At 32.9% G+C, this 17,949-nt stretch overlaps 2 protein-coding genes across 2 annotated transcripts in view; both read left to right on the forward strand.

Annotated features, from left to right (window-relative positions):
- The window catches only part of LOC128550540 (E3 ubiquitin-protein ligase RNF213-like), a 131,723-nt gene extending 121,812 nt beyond the window's left edge, over window positions 1-9,911 (forward strand). Inside the window, exons 54-60 of the mRNA XM_053529773.1 lie at window positions 783-976; window positions 2,040-2,216; window positions 2,993-3,119; window positions 3,965-4,144; window positions 4,504-4,643; window positions 5,621-5,813; window positions 9,789-9,911. Coding sequence (XP_053385748.1) covers window positions 783-976; window positions 2,040-2,216; window positions 2,993-3,119; window positions 3,965-4,144; window positions 4,504-4,643; window positions 5,621-5,813; window positions 9,789-9,911 — 1,134 coding nt within the window. The remainder of the gene's footprint in view (window positions 1-782; window positions 977-2,039; window positions 2,217-2,992; window positions 3,120-3,964; window positions 4,145-4,503; window positions 4,644-5,620; window positions 5,814-9,788) is intronic.
- Window positions 9,912-10,117: 206 nt separating this feature from the next.
- LOC128550608 (E3 ubiquitin-protein ligase rnf213-alpha-like) overlaps window positions 10,118-17,949 on the forward strand; it is a 47,068-nt gene continuing 39,236 nt past the window's right edge. Inside the window, exons 1-4 of the mRNA XM_053529907.1 lie at window positions 10,118-10,289; window positions 11,278-11,419; window positions 12,598-12,766; window positions 12,954-13,107. Of these exons, the coding sequence (XP_053385882.1) occupies window positions 10,196-10,289; window positions 11,278-11,419; window positions 12,598-12,766; window positions 12,954-13,107 (559 nt within the window). The 5' untranslated portion in view covers window positions 10,118-10,195. The remainder of the gene's footprint in view (window positions 10,290-11,277; window positions 11,420-12,597; window positions 12,767-12,953; window positions 13,108-17,949) is intronic.

Here is a 17,949-nt window from a genome sequence, read left to right on the forward strand (position 1 = left end):
GACTTATAGGTCATGCTCACTATTGATGGTCAAATAAAAAAGATTCCATTCCATAACGATTACATGCATTGACTGGTCATTTTACACTGAGTTCTATATTCACTATATACGTTCCCTATAATTAGAAAATGTGTTAACATATAAACAATGTTTGTCGGTTGAAGGTCGTGGTCACTGTTTAAGGTCAAGTTAGAATCTGTTTCCACTGCATAACCTTTAATTGCATTTACGGATTTTTTATAACTACACCAAACTGGCTCCATATGACATTTGCTGCGCATATGACCCACGACTGTCAATCAAAGGTCAAGGTCACTATTGAAGGTCAAATGAATTATTGCAGCACCATGACTTTTATTTGCATTGGTGAATTATGTTAGTACTGCACTCAAATGTTCCCTATGATGATACATTGTGTGGTAAAGTTGACCTATGCTTGTAGATGAAGGCCACGACTGAAGTTAAACAGTTTTTGTTTCTTCATTACGTGATGATGTGGTGAAGACATTTTTTCCGACCTTAATGTCGAAACATCTAATTCATTTTTCTGAATTACCTTAGAATAAGCATGATAATTTATATAATCTGCAGATAACGGAAGGCTTGTAAATTGGATTCAGAAGGAGATGCAGGGGAAAGACATTTATACCCAGCAGATCTATGCTTCTTGTTACTACCTCATTGACATGTGACAAAACCTTACACCTGTTTGTCTATTAAACGTTATATGACAATAAAAGATTGTGAGACATTATATTATTTTATGTATCTATATTTTCTAGGTGTGCCGGAATATCAACAGAATCAAACTGTGCATGGAAACAGGCAGTTTAGTAATACTCATAAACTCAGACAATCTGTATGAAAGCCTGTATGACGCTTTGAATCAATATTATGTTTACTTTGGAGGAGAACGATACGTTGATCTGGGACTAGGGACACATAGGGTTAAGTGTCCTGTACACAGAGATTTTAAGTAAATAATAGATAAGTTCTTCACTTTACAAGGGCGGATAAAAAATTACGTGCACTTTTGTTATAGCAGATATGTCAGTACGAATAAAATGTTCCTTCTATCGGTGTTAAAGATTACATTTTTTCGTTTAGAAATGTACTTTCATGACAACGATTTTGAGAACATAAAGAAGATCATAGTGATTTTGTCCTATTTGGTTAAATTTTTTATCAAAAAGGAAAAAGAAACAGCAAGCATGAAACCGCTGATATTGTCCGTGCTCGGTAACATCGGTTTTGTAAAGTAAAATGATACATACTCCTTTCTGCTTGTTCAGAGTTAATAACAGGTATTCTGTGTTTAAGCTCCACATAATCTAACAGTTTGTGATCCTTACCTTATTGTGTGCTGTACAATCGATCGTAATGATTGGTTCCAGTGACGCCATATTTAAGACCCTCAATATGTAGCTGGTAGATGTTACTTATTATTTTATTGTTATTTTGTTTGGTCACTATTGAACAGTCTCACGCATACGTATGCTCAAATATTTTTTGTAGTAAGTTCACGTACCTTTTTATCCATCCTCGTATACTGCGTATTATTATTTGTTATACTTTTGTTTCGCTACATTTTGCTCAATAATGCTACACTGTTGTCGTTTTAGCCAGCTTTATCTCCCAAAATACATATCCTGTTGCAAGGAAATAAATAGCAGAATATAAAGGCAATAAATATTAATATTCTTAACTATGCTGAATGATTGAACTATCCCGCCAGATATTTTTGTAAAATCTCATCTAAGAAAAGTATTTTGTCTCGTTTTCAAAATATAAATTGTTGTTACATTTGGGACAAATCTGTATGACTATAACGACATTTGGTGAAATATTAAGTAACATGCACACATTTCAAATAATATTGTATAGCTTTATTCACTTCAGACGTAACACTAAGATTTAAAATTTTGACTGTTGTGTCTTTCTAATAGATCAGTGGCAGGCTATAACTTGTTTCGTCTTTTATTCGTTCACAGAAGAATAGCAGTAAATAATATTTCACTATTTTTGATTTCTTATTAAAGGCTGATAGTGGTAGCAGAAAAAGAGACAGTTTACAGAAAGTTTCCGATTCCACTGATAAATAGGCTTGAAAAACACTGTCTTAGCTCAAGTACTTTACTGTCTGAAGGACAGAAATTCCTAGCAGACGAATTGAGCATGTGGGTAGAGAATGTTACAATGGAATCGTTGTCTCTGAGGTATACTTGTCATTCTAAGACTTTGAAAAAGGAAATGTGTTGAATTTTTCAGTACGTTAAAGTATCTGATTGATAAAGACATCTTTATCTTTAACCTGTAGAAGCCTGAAACAGTTTATCGTTAATCGTTTACAGTTGTCAAAATAATCATAGGACCGCTTACATACACTTCACGATGTGGCTTTTAAGTCAAAACCTCGATTTGTTAGGTAAACTTGTGAGCATTTCATTGAAGTCGAAGTGTCTGACTTAAAATACCGCATCGGAATGTGTTACGCAAACCTGTTGAGGGCGTACTTAAGCGCCCCTAAATCATCAATATAGGAAACAAATATACATTAGCTTAGTTAAATGCCAGATACATCATTAAAGGAAATATTGCCTTCAATAGATAGGTTATGTATAATATACGTATAATATCTTCAAACAAGTAAAACTTGAATATCTTGAATGTGAATTAATAATTTACTTCTTGAATACTCACTGTAAGTCTTGCCTAATACTTTTCATGCATTCAGTCATTGCTGAAATAATTCAAGCATGAATATGAGGCATATCGACCTAATTAGCTTTTAATAGTATCAACTTGGGCAAATGAGAAATCATCCACGTAACCTAGACTACTTTGTCTTTGGAATGTGAAGAATGTTTTAAAAGGAACTCAATAGGTAAGTACACGCAATAGAAATAAGTGTAGAAAGGCACTTTTCGTGGATTCATGCAGCATTTTGAAAACAGCATTTACTGAGCAATGAATAAAATATATTGCGTTTTAGGAATAAACAAGTGACAGAGAATGACATAAAGAAATTATTCATCGGTTACCACCATGATGCATGTTCTGCAGTTGCTCACCACATGATAAAGGAAGAAACATTTAAAGACGAAGACTTGTATTCTCAAGTAATCATATTTACTTTATAATTATTGTGATTAAACTTCAGTGAAACTCTCGCTTTATACATTTATATACATGTAAAAGATCATCTTTGAGGAACGGTATGATGGGAAAATGGTAATTAGTAATACATCTAACCATTATGTAAACTTCCACACCTGGCGTTCTTGTTAGTTGAACAAAGAAGGTAGTCAAATGTTGTTTATACTTCGATAAACAACGATTGATATACGGGCCTGTGAGAAAACTGCATTGCGTCAAATTACCACACGACATACGGTTAATTAATATATTTGGTTTATTCATCATTATTCATCATTATGTTTTAATGCGCATGATAGAATGACACATTCATTTGGTTAATCATTTGATTTACCACGGTCTTTTGCTCAGATGATTCGTTATTTAACCATTCGGGCTAAGGCCCTCATGGTTTATATCCTGCGTATCTGAACTCGGAATGTTGGTTAACCAGACGATAAATAACGCTAAGGTCTCAGAGATTACTTGGTAGGTAAAATGCGTTTAAAAGTCTCTTGACCTAAAATTATGCAACAACAGATTTAAGACGTAGTCTAACGCAGAAATATTGCTTTTCTTATGTTCGTGGCAATTTAATGTAAGTATCATTTCCGCCCCTAAAGAGCAATCAAAACGGACTGAAAAGATTTTTCCAGTGGTTTTATAACTTTGTGAACTTTCTTTCAACAATCAGGCTCACCTTATGAAATACTTATTGTTGATGCAGCAATTATAGACAGAGCGTTTATAATTATAATAATAATTTTTCGCTTGGATAAAATAAAAGTTTCTAACGAAACAAATTTAAAATAATTTCTACTTGCTTCAGGCATTTTCGGATTCAAAGGAAATTTTGTTGTGGTGTGCAACACCTGATGCAATAGTAAGAGTGACATCAGACAGGAACGAAATTCAAGACATCTACTTCAACAAGCAAGCTCATGATAGTATCAGTGACTACCTAATGTGTCAGTTCAAAAGGCGTAACTGTAATCGACTTTATGCACAGGTTCTGTACATTTTGAGAATCCATGATATACCTAAACAATAACATATCTTTTATTGTCAATTTCTTATTAAACCGTTATCCTATGAAATATATTTCTACAACCATATGACACTTAAATTAATTTGTCTGCAAACGATACGTTAGGAAAAAAAACTGTTTGATAATATTTAATACATTTCATAATTATTAAATTGACAGATGTTATAGAACAGTTTTATCACTGCAAATGGTTCAAGTTTTATCAGACTATCAACAAGGATTTTGAAGATGAAAATGAAACGACAACTGTCGTCAATATACCGCTATGTAATAGATGATTGGCAACATGTTACATATTTCCAACGGCTTCATATTTTCAGATTACCACACACTCAACGCTTTTGACAGTTTCACACAAACCGGCTCTTGGTGAAGCTACCGGTATTTCTCCAAATAGAATATTACTTCTCGAAGCTTTGTCATCCTACGATACAGAGCAACAGTTCAACAGCAAGATAAAGTGAGTCACATACATGTTTTGATCACAATAAAATGCTCTTCATAAAGTTAAAGACTTATAGACACAAAGGGGACCGGCATGTGAGTGGAATGTTTTGAAATCATTTTTATGGTTATTGTAGCGCCCTGAAGACAATAAACGGTGCGAAGCTGATCTGGAATGACAATGTCATAAATACTCACTAAATCGTAATTGTGCGCCTTACGTGGACAAAGCTGCCGTCAGCTAACTCAGTTCAAACTTACAACAGTAATGTAACATCGTCTACAATAATGTCGCTTTCTAAAGTTCAACTAGTGCAACTACTTTGCTTTGTACGTCAAACGTTTTGAATATATAATCTCTTAAAGTCGCTATTAATTCAGTCCAGTAAACGGACTACTGTATTTTTTTTCCAAAGTCGTGTAACTTTAAATGGAAACTAAGTTTTGAAGGAATAAAGACAAACCAGTTTTAAAGCCGCTCTCGGTATCTCTGAAATTGAACTAAAGCTGCAGGCTGGAGGTTTTTAGTTCACTTTTTAAGGCAATTTTTGTCCGCGCAAAGTGTAGTTTTTCAATTTAATTAACTAAAGATTAAGCTAGGTAAATCCACGTTTGAATAATGAGTAATAATAGCAATAAATAGCATAATATTTAACACTAAAATGAGTCGCTTTAACATAATCCACCAACGTACACGACTAAACCATATATATCTTCAGCTATTGCTACATGTATATATATTTTTCTGGTTTTAGTACATCAGTCACGAAATTCTGAATGCTTCATAAAGACTTGTTTGCAATGAGGAAGTGGCTACGGACTGCGACCTTGTCATTTGAAGAAGTCGAAACTATACTTTATGTGTGTTGGTTTAAAGTTACTGTAACTGTTAACTGTTTTAGAAACTATCTAAACCATTGCGCATTTTCAGGATTGACTAAATGCTTACGTACGCGTAGTAAAATGTTGATTAATTTAATTTTTATCTTAAAGGGAGCATATCAGACGTTGTGGAAAGGAACCTTCACTGCTGGTGGTTCAGTGTCATTCCGGGGACATGAATGTCAATTTGATTGCATGCGCTAAATACAGTATTTTGGACGTATGTGCAAGTTACCCTTCGGTCAGTTTACTAATCATTGTACAGTTAACGCCGATGGAGACTAAATGCTTTCAAAGTTTGCAGGTTTGTAGAACTAATTTTCGGTCATTAAACTCGTACAGAAATGCTACTTCCTACATACGTTTAGTCTGACACAATTTAATCAGTTACCTTGTAAATAGAACTGGCATAAATGTAGATCAAGTACTTCAATTTACCAGAAAATGAATTGGTTATGTTGAAATAATAATAATAACTTAGCTCAAAAATTCCAGCAAAATTTGTTTCTTTTTACATCCAAAATTCTGATGAAGCGGGGAAGAAGACAAATTTGAATTAAAGTTTTATACTACATTTATACGTTTAAAACTAATTTATACAATGTAATCACAGAAATTGTAAGTGTTTGTCATAAGTTTTAAATTATCAGCATTAGTACCATGACTAATAACAGTTTTCTTGAATTTGAATGGGAAATACTAGGTGACTTGCACGGTAGTATCCATTTTCCAAGTCTTTTCATCAACCTTTAGTTCACCTTTCATATATCATATGAATCTAACTGAAAGCAGCTTCAATCTTTATGTAAGGAATGATTTTCAATCTATGATCCTCTTGATCAGTTTTCAGTCATTATATACAATATTGCTTATAATTCAATTGTTAACATGGAAATGAATTTTATTCTATATCTATTTTATTTTTCCAATCGTGAACGTCCATTTGCAACACGTGACCGTACAATATATTACCATATTGGACGCACGGTCGTACAGAAGAAAAACCTATATTTTTTCCGTATTTGGACGGTTCAACAGTTCCATGTTAAACATACGATAAAGCCCGAGACCCGTGAAAATGTTTCGAATGTATATCGGGTGAAGTAGGCGCTCGTATGTACAGAGTTTGGTTATGCGTCTTGAAATCAGAAAATGTTCAGTGAATCATTTTTAATTTTAACTAAAATGAAATAGATATAGCATAAAAAGGTTATCTAATATTGTACTGTACAATACGAGATATATTTGGACTCGTACCCAGCTTGGAAAAGCATATTGGACTCGCCTTTGCGGCTCGTCCAATATGGTTTAGCGGTTTGTCAAATATGGTTTTCTCAGCTGGGTACTCGTCCAAATATATCTACGTATTGTACAGAACAACGTCAAATAACCATATAGTAAACCATAGAATGATAATGATGATGATGATGAGTCCGCAGTTTGATGGTTGGATGGTTGGGTTTAACGTCGCACCGATACAATTTAGGTCATATGGCGACTTTCCAGCTTTGATGATGGAGGAAGACCCCAGGTGCCCCTCCGTGCATTATTTCATCACGAGCGGGAACCTGGGTAGAACCACCGACCTTCCGTAAGCCAGCTGGATGGCTTCCTCACATGAAGAATTCAACGCCCCGAGTGGGGCTCGAACCCACATCGATGAGGGGCAAGTGATTTGAAGTCAGCGACCTTAACCACTCGGCCACGGAGGCCCCTGCTGCTGTTTGAAAACTTAGAGTGGTCATTTAAATAATATATACGATAGACAGAGAATGAAGATTTTAAAAGCCCGCATTAAACAAGCGAAGAAAATGTCTTGGCAATCATACATTTCTAAGCTAAAGTCATCTGTCAAAAGTTTGGGATATAATTCGTAAAATATTAGTCATTTAAACAAATCTGATTGGTCTATTGTTTCTACATCAAAAATAGTGCGAACCCTCTTAGTGATTTTTCCCCAAAATCTTTTCATCAAACAATCATGATGAATGTTTAAGACAGTAAATCAATTAAAGAAAACAAACCTGTAAAATTTTATTAAAATAATGATGAAGATTTTAATAGGTTGTTTTCGCTTACAAGATTACTTGACTCTGTCGAGAAATGTCAGGATACTTCAGCCCCTCCAAACCAAATATATTATCCACTTTAAAACCACTTACCACAAGAAACATTAAAGGTCCTAGAAATTTACAATAATTCATAAAATCTTCCAGAATCTTGGCGAGAAACTATAATTATTTACCAAAATTAGGAAAGATAATTAAAAAAATTAGCAGTTACAAAGCTATTACTAGTTGTTTATGTATGTCATAAGAACGAATGATTGATTCTAAATAAGTTCATTTTCTAGAATATTAATTAGATGTAGCTACATATTTTCAAAACGGTTTTTTTTGATATGACAACTACACTGAAGGATCTGAAATTGATTAATAAATTATGAAGTATTTATATTCAAATATTGTAAAACAAAAGTCGACATATTTGGAATATTTTCCGATAAATACTGTCGGATATAAATGCTGTCGTCAGCCGCCTTCATCGATTAAAACTCCGTTCGCCAAACAACATAACAATTGTGTCAGCTAAGGCAAGAGATGTTGACTTAATATGAAATTAAAAACAAAATACAAAGGTGAAGAAATCTGACTTTTTTCTGTTTTGCAGTCTATTAATACTGAGTGAATTGACATTTACGGGTTGTATATTTCCACATTGAATGTGGTCATTGAATTGAAATTTACGGGTTGTATATTTCCACATTGAATGTGGTCAATCAGTTTTGTTCAAAATGTACGTTTCATGGTTCGTGAATTGGTACGTTCAAGAAACTTCGCGATATAAAAGATAAAATCAATCAGAATCTCCTTTAGAATTATAAAATGCATTCCAGCAAAAAAAGAAGACTGGGTATGATTGAGTCTGTTTATAAGAAGTAATGAAAAGTGCAACACCCCTTACGTCCCTAGGCTTCGGCTTAATACATATATATTGTATGGACAACCTTTTTTATGTAAATGGCATCAAGGGAACAGATCTGTTCATAGGAAGGAAGTTGCTCTTTCTCGACCCTTCGACTTATTCATATCTCCAAAACAAAGAATTTCACACCATGTCAAGCATCACTCACTACTAAACATATCATAATTTATTTAGTTGACATCGCACCACAGCCTAGTGCAGTCTTTGAAAATGTCTCTTTATTCTTTAAAATAGTAAATAATATTTTATATAGTTTTAATATGAAATACTTTTCTTTACATTTAATGCGATATTGATATTATTACAACTTCTATTTTCAGCACTATACATGTTTTAACATAAAATGCATTTTGCGATGTTATTCAATTTATGTGCTCTACTAAACTTGTTTGTGGCGATATAGAATGTGTGGCGTTTTGTATCGAGTGGACGTAGAATCCAAATCGAATTATATAGAACTGCAATGCAAGCATATTTCATAGCTGATTCAAAGTTGAAAAACTAGTTCTATTAATTTCACCTCGTGACTAACTCCAATCAACAATATTGGTTTGTTTTTTCTGACAATGGTAATAGGGTAGAATCCGTACATTTGAGCTGATTATGTAGTCAGATCCACACACCGATTATCGTAAATCCTATAGAGCAGAAGCCGGATGATGTAAGGGAAGCAAAGTTCTTTTATAAATAATATCTTTACGGTTTATTATAATAAATATAATATTGTATTTTTGATATCTGCTCTTTAAAACGCATTCTTTAAAATCAGAATGAGACCAAAAACAGCGTTTTTCTGCCTTGCATTAACGTTCAAGTTTTGAGATTTCATATGTACAATTTTTCTAGCACTAGTAAGCTGTTAAATTAAATGAACATATATCCAGAATTCGTTATTCAACTATCATGGTTGGAAATACAATGTTTGTACCAATAGGAGCAAATGATACCAAACAGTCGTTACATGTAACTGTTTAGATGATGGGATGGGAGTATATTGAATAAAATCTGTAAATAGATCCTTTGGAAGCAAAGTTTTACTTGTTAATTTTGGAATAATAACAGCCGTACCCTATATCAAAATAATTTGCCATTTACTAAAGTTTTCCCCATAATGCACGTTTTAAAACGCCAAATTAAAAGCATTTTTAAGATTAATACTTTTTCGATTTTGTATTCTTACCCTTAAATGTGCCGCGAAAATATGGTTAAGTTGCTTTCTTTCCATATATCGAGTTATGATAGTTTCATTGCTTAAGCTAGAATTATAACCTCGTTATATTATAAATTGTTTCAGTGTGGGGAGTGGCACTCTGCTCATATTGACAATTTGTACAGTTCAGTGGTCGATATGCCTCGGCTACTATCTATGGAAGGAACTCCACTGAGTGCACTTCTCAACGAAGATTGGAAAAGCTGAAACTAGTCTGATGAGAAAATTTGATGAGAAGCGTCGATATAGCATATCATTAATACACACACACATCTATATTATAAAGTACATTAAAATAAATTTAAAAGCAATATTCTACACAAAATGTTTATTTTGTAATTAAACGTTGAATTTGTTATTAATATATTCTCAATTGAAGAATATATGTGCAATACATGAACGGTACATGTCTTTAATCTTTTAGGAACACAACTCACAGTGAAACGTGCCTTGACGTAAAAGCACTTATCTATCGTTGTGTGCAACGAGCAATGTCATTAATAAGGGACGCAGAAGATGACAAAGATAGGTCTACACTAAGAATATCTTTGGTGTTGTCCATTCTTCAAAACAGTACGGAAAAAGGTACTTATCTTTTGATTTGCACAACAGTCCAGCTCATTTGTCATATTAATGAGTTTGTTTGTGCTTTTCAATTTTTCAATAGCAGTTTATTTTAAGGTATTGGACCCGTAATAGAGTACCTTTTTTTCTGAAGAGTATTCAGTTCCTACCATAAACCTACTTTGACTGCAATTTTCATGGGGGCGTAGGTTCAAACCCCACTGGAACCAACATTTTTTTCTCCATATTTTCTTTTTTCTGGTAAGTTTTTACTTCTTTTAAGACTAATAATGGATGTATTGTACAAAAGTGGAAAATTTTCATTTTATAAGCAATTTCTTGCTGTTCAAAGTGAATTTACCTCTGAACTAGGAGGGAGAGAGTTAGAAATCTTTAAAAAAGAGTTACCTGCGGTAAAAATTCTCTATTTTGCCTTCATTCTTTAGATTACATATTGTGTGGAAGAAATGCAGTTAGGTTTTACTTCTGCCCCAAGGTTATTTTTGAATGAAGTGAGCAATACTGAATACAGACCCACAGTATTCGACCTTAATTTTTCAATGTTGGAGTTAGAATTCTGTCTCATTAAATCTGTTTACTCGAGGCACCCTAGAATATATATGATATTTACAGTTTTATTTTGTGTTTTAAATTGTTTAACAATAGTTTGATTTTCTTTTATCAAAAATAATGCTGTAATGATTTCTCTGCAAACGTTTTAGTGGCCATCACACTGAAATTTGCCTCTACTTGGGCTTGAGGAAATACCATAAATTATACAAAATTTACAAGAAACGACACGTTAAATAATGTTTAAAATTTGCAGCACAGTGCGAAACATGGTCAGCTTTAAGAGAATACAAAGCAAATGCCATTTTTTAAACATTACTTTTAGGGTTCCAATAACTTAATATTTTGTGTTTATTATTCATTAATGGGAAAGGAATAACAAAAGATCATCGCTAAGAAAGCATTTTCCATATATTAAAAGAAATTCATTTTATTACAGATTCAGCATCTTTTGTGAATGGAATCACTGTCTTTATTAGGAATATACAGGCAGTTCGAGAAAGCATGGCATTGACAGGAAACGACTGGTTGACAAAAGAAGCAGCTTCGTTTGCTTTTATTCAGAAATTCGGAACCCTAAGGTTCGACAGCGTCAGCTACTTTTCAGATTCTATATAAAAGTGTTTTTCTTTTGTATTTTGAACGAAAAGCATAATGTAATCGGAACTGTGCAATGTTACCATATATACCGGACACATTTTACCCTGCATACAAACCGTTTGTACTGGTGTCATTAATCTACACGCATGCAAATAACGCTTTTATATGCATTACTGATATATAAACGCATCACAGACAAAACTTGATGTTATGCAACATATAGGAAAAATGACATCTATTAGTCTTTTAAATTCTCAGGTGGTACATTGGTTATTGGATGTCTTTATCTTCTACTTGTTTGATTACATTTTAGACAGGCCATCAACAATTTAAAAACTTTGATTTAATCATGACCAATTATTGGAAACGGATTTTCCAATACAAAAATAACAGTTTTTCTCAAAAGTTTCAATAATTAAAATAATTCTAGTATTTTTCAAAATATTATGTTTCGCTTGTTGTAGATTTTCAGTTCCTTAAATATTTTATGTTAGGTAACAACACGTGTAGAAACAAAAATAAGCTTGTTTAATTTAGCATTTATTGATGGGTACAGCTCTAAAATGTGTGAGGTAAAACACTTAAACTTATTTGGAATTAACACAAATTTTCAATATAACAATAGCTGTTATGGGTTGTTAGTGGAACATATTAGGTTCGACAAAGTCAAGGATGATTCTGTTGCGTCATTGTACGATTAAAAAAATAGCAAGATGGTCGCAAACAAATGAAGTAAAACTGCATAACTCATGTGTATTGTTATAGAAAAAAATGACAATTTTGTATATGATTTTTTGTGATGTTGTGTGAACAACAGATATATAATAACACATTATTAACATAGAAAATACAACGATAACTAATGAACAAAAACAACAAAAAAAACCCATAAGATTATGAGTATATATTTTACGATTCAAACGTAAAATTTAATATCATTTCTGTTAGAATAAATTTGTTGTTTTATGTTGATGTTACAAAGATATATTCAAAATAAATACAAACAAAAACAGAGGTTTCTGCTAGAAATTAATTGTCAATGTTTAATCTTTTCAAAGAGGTTTGGTACATCAACATAAAAAAATGATTCATGGAAATTTCGTCTGAGTACGTATAATGTATCAAAAAAAGTCTAATTATCACAGATATAAAATTTCAGGCGTGCGTGCTTGCAGTCAATCGAAAGCAAAATATCCCCCATACTGTCCGGGATATTTGCAGAGTTAGATACAAACCAAAACTTAAGCATCCTGGATACCGATTCGGACAATTGGTATCGAAGTTTGTGGCTGAGTCTCTTGAACACATACGAAATTAGGGAACATATGGTACATTTATTTCCTCCTTGTTTGAACTATTTTAACTTCATTATTGGAAGCGTAACTGTTTTTGTACATAAAGCTAGATAAAACTTTACTTATCCACAATTTAATTAGATACAGTGAGCCTGCATATATATATAATATTTTAACGTATTGTTCGTCTTTTAATACATCTTCAATTCTTTTCTTACAGAAAAACATAAAATACGGAAACACTGAAAATGTTGTAACTGGTCGAGGTTTTGGTGACTGTACTTTCCAGAATAGAATGCCGTTTTCATGGATTACCATTCAAACATTTGAAAAGCTTGTGAAGCAATTGACGACATTGTTACATGAACATAACGGTAAGAACTATGTTCGTTTTTTAGCTCACCTGAGCACAAAGTGCTCAGGGTGAGGTATTGTGATCGCTCACCGTCCGGCGTCCGTCCGTCCGTCCGTCCGTCCGTCGTCCGTCCACACTTTCCTTTAAACAACATCTCCTCCTAAACCAACAGGCCAATTTTGATGAAACTTCACAGGGATGTTCCTTGGATGGCCCCCTTTCAAAATTGTTCAAAGAATTGAATTCCATGCAGAACACTGGTTGCCATGGCAACCGAAAGGAAAAACTTTAAAAATCTTCTTCTCAAAAACCAGAAGCCCTAGAGCTTAGATATTTGGTGTGAAGCATTGCCTAGTGGACCTCTACCAATTTTGTTCAAATCATGACCCCGGGGTCAAAATTGACCCCGCCCCAGGGGTCACTTGATTTTACATAAGAAAATCTTAAAAATCTTCTTCTCTAAAACCAGAAGCCTTAGAGCTTAGATATTTGACATGTAGCATTGCCTAGTGGACCTCTACTAAAGTTGTTCAAATCATGACCCCGGGGTCAAAATTGACCCCGCCCCACGGGTCACTTGATTTTACATAGGAAAATCTTCAAAAAATTTCTAAAAATAAACCAGAAGGCCTAGAGCTTAGATATTTCACATGTAGCATTGCCTAGTGGACCTCTACAAAATTTGTTCAAATCATGGCCCCCGGGGTCAAAATTGACCCTGCCCCAGGGGTCACTTGATTTTACATAGGAAAATATTTAAAAAATCTTCTTCTCAAAAACCAGAAGCCCTAGAGCTTAGATATTTGACATGTAGCATTGCCTAGTGGACCTCTACTAAAGTTGTTCAAATTATGACCCGGGGGTCAAAATTGACCCCGCCCTAGGGGTCACTTGACTTTACATAGGAAAATCTTCAAAAGTTTTCTAAAAATAAACCAGAAGGCCTAGAGCTTAGATATTTCACATGTAGCATTACCTAGTGGACCTCTACAAAATTTGTTCATATCATGACCCCCTGGGTCAAAATTGACCACGCCACAGGGGTCACTTGATTTTACATAGGAAAATCTTCAAAAATTTTCTAAAAATAAACTAGAAGGCCTAGAGACTAGATATTTGACATGTAGCATTGCCTAGTGGACTTCTACAAAATTTATTCAAACCTTGTCCCCCAGGGTCAAAATTGACTCCGCCCTAGGGGTCACTTGATTTTACGTAGGAAAATCTTTAAAAAAAATTCTAAAAATAAACCAGAAGGTCTAGATCTTAGATATTTGACATGTAGCATTGCCTATTAGACTTTTACAAAGTTTATTCAAATCATGACCCCTGGGGTCAAATTGACCCTGCCCCATGTACTTGATTGTACATAGAATAATCTTCAAAATTTTCTAAAAATAAACCAGAAGAGCTTAGATATTTGACATGTAGCATTGCCTAGTGGACCTCTACAAAAAGTTTTCAAATCTTGTTTTTAAAGTTACTTAAAGAAAATTTCAACTATATTTTCTTCTGTTATGATCTTTTGACCTTGAAGACTTGTCCTTAAGTGCAATGATAACAGGTGAGCGATATAGGGCCATCATGGCCCTCTTGTTTTTCTTTTTCTTTTAGTTGAAAGTTATGACTGTAACAATAACAAAGGCAAGTTAAGTTCCTCTAGTGATAATATGATAATTTAATTTGATAGTATATTATACATGTAATTGTTTTGTTGTGTTTTTAATAAAAATACGCTATATATTCACAATAATTTTACACAGAATTATTCTCTAAAAAGATTTACAGATAAATTGTTAGCAGTATCATTGCCTTGCACATTTCTTACCATCTATATTCCCTTTTATTCTTATTTCTTTTCTCTTCTAGTCATAGGGAACATGTTCTTTTATAACATCATAAGTATCGATGCGCAATTTACCGTTTTGTCCTTTCAAACCATATGATAAGATGAATATATGTTTTTGTACTTTTAATGTCAAGGGTTTAGCTTCTGAAGTTAATAAAATTGTACCATTCCGATTAATTTCATATAATAAATATATTGGTCGATGACAGTCCTTTAAGATGGAAGTCGAAGGTAAAAAAAAATTTTCATCAATGTTTACGGCCCTTACAAGGATAACAGCTATCTTTTAATATACTTGAAAATATTCTTAACGTACTCTCAGACGAAACATTTATAATGGGCGGAGACTTTAACACAATTCTAATGTAGAAATGGATATATTAAATGGAAATATTAATACACACAAAACTTTTTCAAAGAAAATAAAAGAAATGATGGAAACTAGCGATATATATGATATCTGGAGGATAAAAATTTTAAACATTCAAAAGTATACTTGGCATTCAAACTATAACCCACCAATATTTTGCCGGCTTGATTTCATTTTATTTCATCCAACTTAATTAACCATACTAACAAGTGTTTATAAACGGGGTTTAAATCGGATCACTCTTGTATTACTTAAACTTGATTTGAATTCGGCGGAAAGGCGCAATGGATTTTTAAAAAAAATACCTCTGTTTTGTTAAATGCAGAATATCAGAATAAAATTAGAAGAGCAATAAAAGCAATTGCCGACGCAAAAACGCAAATCTAAATGTTCGAAATAATATAGAATATCTGGAACAATACCTGACTTTAAACCCAAACAATCCACAAATGAAAGAACAACTAGACACAGAAAAAGAAATATTTAATGAACTTATTGAAGAACAAATAAATCTATTTTAATAAGATCAAAAGCTGATAGAATTGAAGGTACTGAAAAACACTAAATACTTGGCAAATCTTGAACGGAAAACGGCAGAAAGCAGGACTGTTCATCAATTAAAACTTAACAATAATAACACAACAGATGATAATAAAGCCAATCTCAAACATATAAAAGACTTCTTTGGTGAGCTTTAAAGAAACAGTAGTTTCGAAACCAATCATCACTTTTTTTAAAAAAAAAAGATCACAACACGCTACCTGAAGAGCAGAGTCAACTAACTAGTGGTCCTATAACTGAATATGAGTGCGCTTTAGCTTTAAAAGAAATGAAGACTAATATAAGTCCTGGATCAGATGGTTTATCAGTTTTTAAACATTTTGAACAGATATAAAATCCTGTTTTATTGATTCTTTTAACTATTCTTATTTTAATGGACATCTAACCGGACGCAAAGTATTATTACTCTGTTACCAAAAAAAGGATAAAGACCTTCTTTCAGTAAATAATTGGAGACGAATATCGTTACTTAATGTAGACTATAAATCTTCGGCAAAAGTAATTGCTAACAGAAGTAAAAACGCACTCAATGAAATAGTAAATAGACAACAAACTGGATTCATAAAAGAAAGGTACATTGATGAAAAACATTAGAATTTTTATTGAAGCAATCAACAATGTAAACAAAAAAAGATGATCCTGGTCTCATATTTTTGGCAGGTTTTCAAAAGGCATTTGATGGCTTCGATCATAACTTCATTTTTGAATGTTTGAGAAAGTTTAATTTCAGTGAGTCAATAATAAAATGGGTTAAATTGTTTTACAGTGAAGCCAAAGGATGTATATTGAATAATGGATACTTCTCAGAATTCTTTGATTTCAAGGCTGTTGTCCGCCAGGGGTGTCCATTTTCACCTTATTTATTTATTTATTTTATGTATAAAGTACCTTTCAAATGATATGGACAGAAATTTGAACATTAAGGGTATAAATGTAACAATAAGTCAATTGAACAGATAATTTTTGCCGATGATGAAAGTTTCTTTTGTTAGACGGCAACATTAAATCACTTGTATCATTAGTACAAATTTCGAAAAGTATACGGACTAAAACTAAACAAAGACAAATGCACTGTGATGCGCATTGACTCTTTAAAAATACAAACACAATTTTCAAAAATTTTGAAACATTCAAGTGAACTTCAACACGAGCTACAACATTAGGTATAACATTTTGAAACAATTCTAAAGAAATGCACAATATTAATACAGTGCCAAAATTGCTGGAAGTTTAAAAAGAAAGTTTTGAAAAGTTGGAAAAAGGTATCACTAATTGAAATCAAAGCGCTGAAAGCACAGAAATGTTGAAACATTTCGATATGCTGTGAACAAATTATAATCTGAAGAAAAACATGTTGTTCTGGGAAGAAGTGTGTATGTAGCCTTCACTTTCAAATGAACTGGTATTTAAGGAATGAAGGTAGTTATTCGCCGTATATTCCATCGTGGTCTACTCAATTGTAGTCCATATTAATACATAGTGCAGTTTTCCCGACTAGTAAAGGCTATTTTCATGTCAAATATCAGCTTTATTAATGCTCGATTGTAAAGAGGAATTCTGCTGATGTTTTTAAGCTACGTTATATGCTTCAAAAAGTTAGTCTTTTTGGTAAAATGAAAGTAAAAGTATGTATTTCCTGATGTCTACCTATACAATATTAGAGTTTCTATTACGTGTATCAGTCACGTGACCATGGCTTGACTCCCATAAGTAGTCATGATGTGCATCTCCTCAGATCTTTTTCTACACAAAGAGCTAGATTTAACATGTAATAAAGTAGTAAAATATATCTCCGATATCGATCTAGAATCTGAGCAGACGATGAAATGAGAATAACAGAGGGTATGTCAATGTCTCCACCCTGAATGAGAACATATAGCAGGTGTCTATTCAGAAAGATGCATTTTCAAGTTCTGTCATTTTCCAGTTTTTACAATGAACATGTAGCGACTCGTAGTAATTTAGAAATCAAGTTCAGTTTTTAATCTCACATGTCTTAGAGGATGCTAAAATGAAAACATTTTAAAGTTTAATTTGAATACTATATTGATTACTTTTATTTAAAATAAAATTTGAGGTTT

The sequence above is a fragment of the Mercenaria mercenaria genome, chromosome 18 (assembly GCF_021730395.1).
Source record: "Mercenaria mercenaria strain notata chromosome 18, MADL_Memer_1, whole genome shotgun sequence".
NCBI classification, from domain to species: Eukaryota; Metazoa; Mollusca; class Bivalvia; order Venerida; family Veneridae; genus Mercenaria; species Mercenaria mercenaria.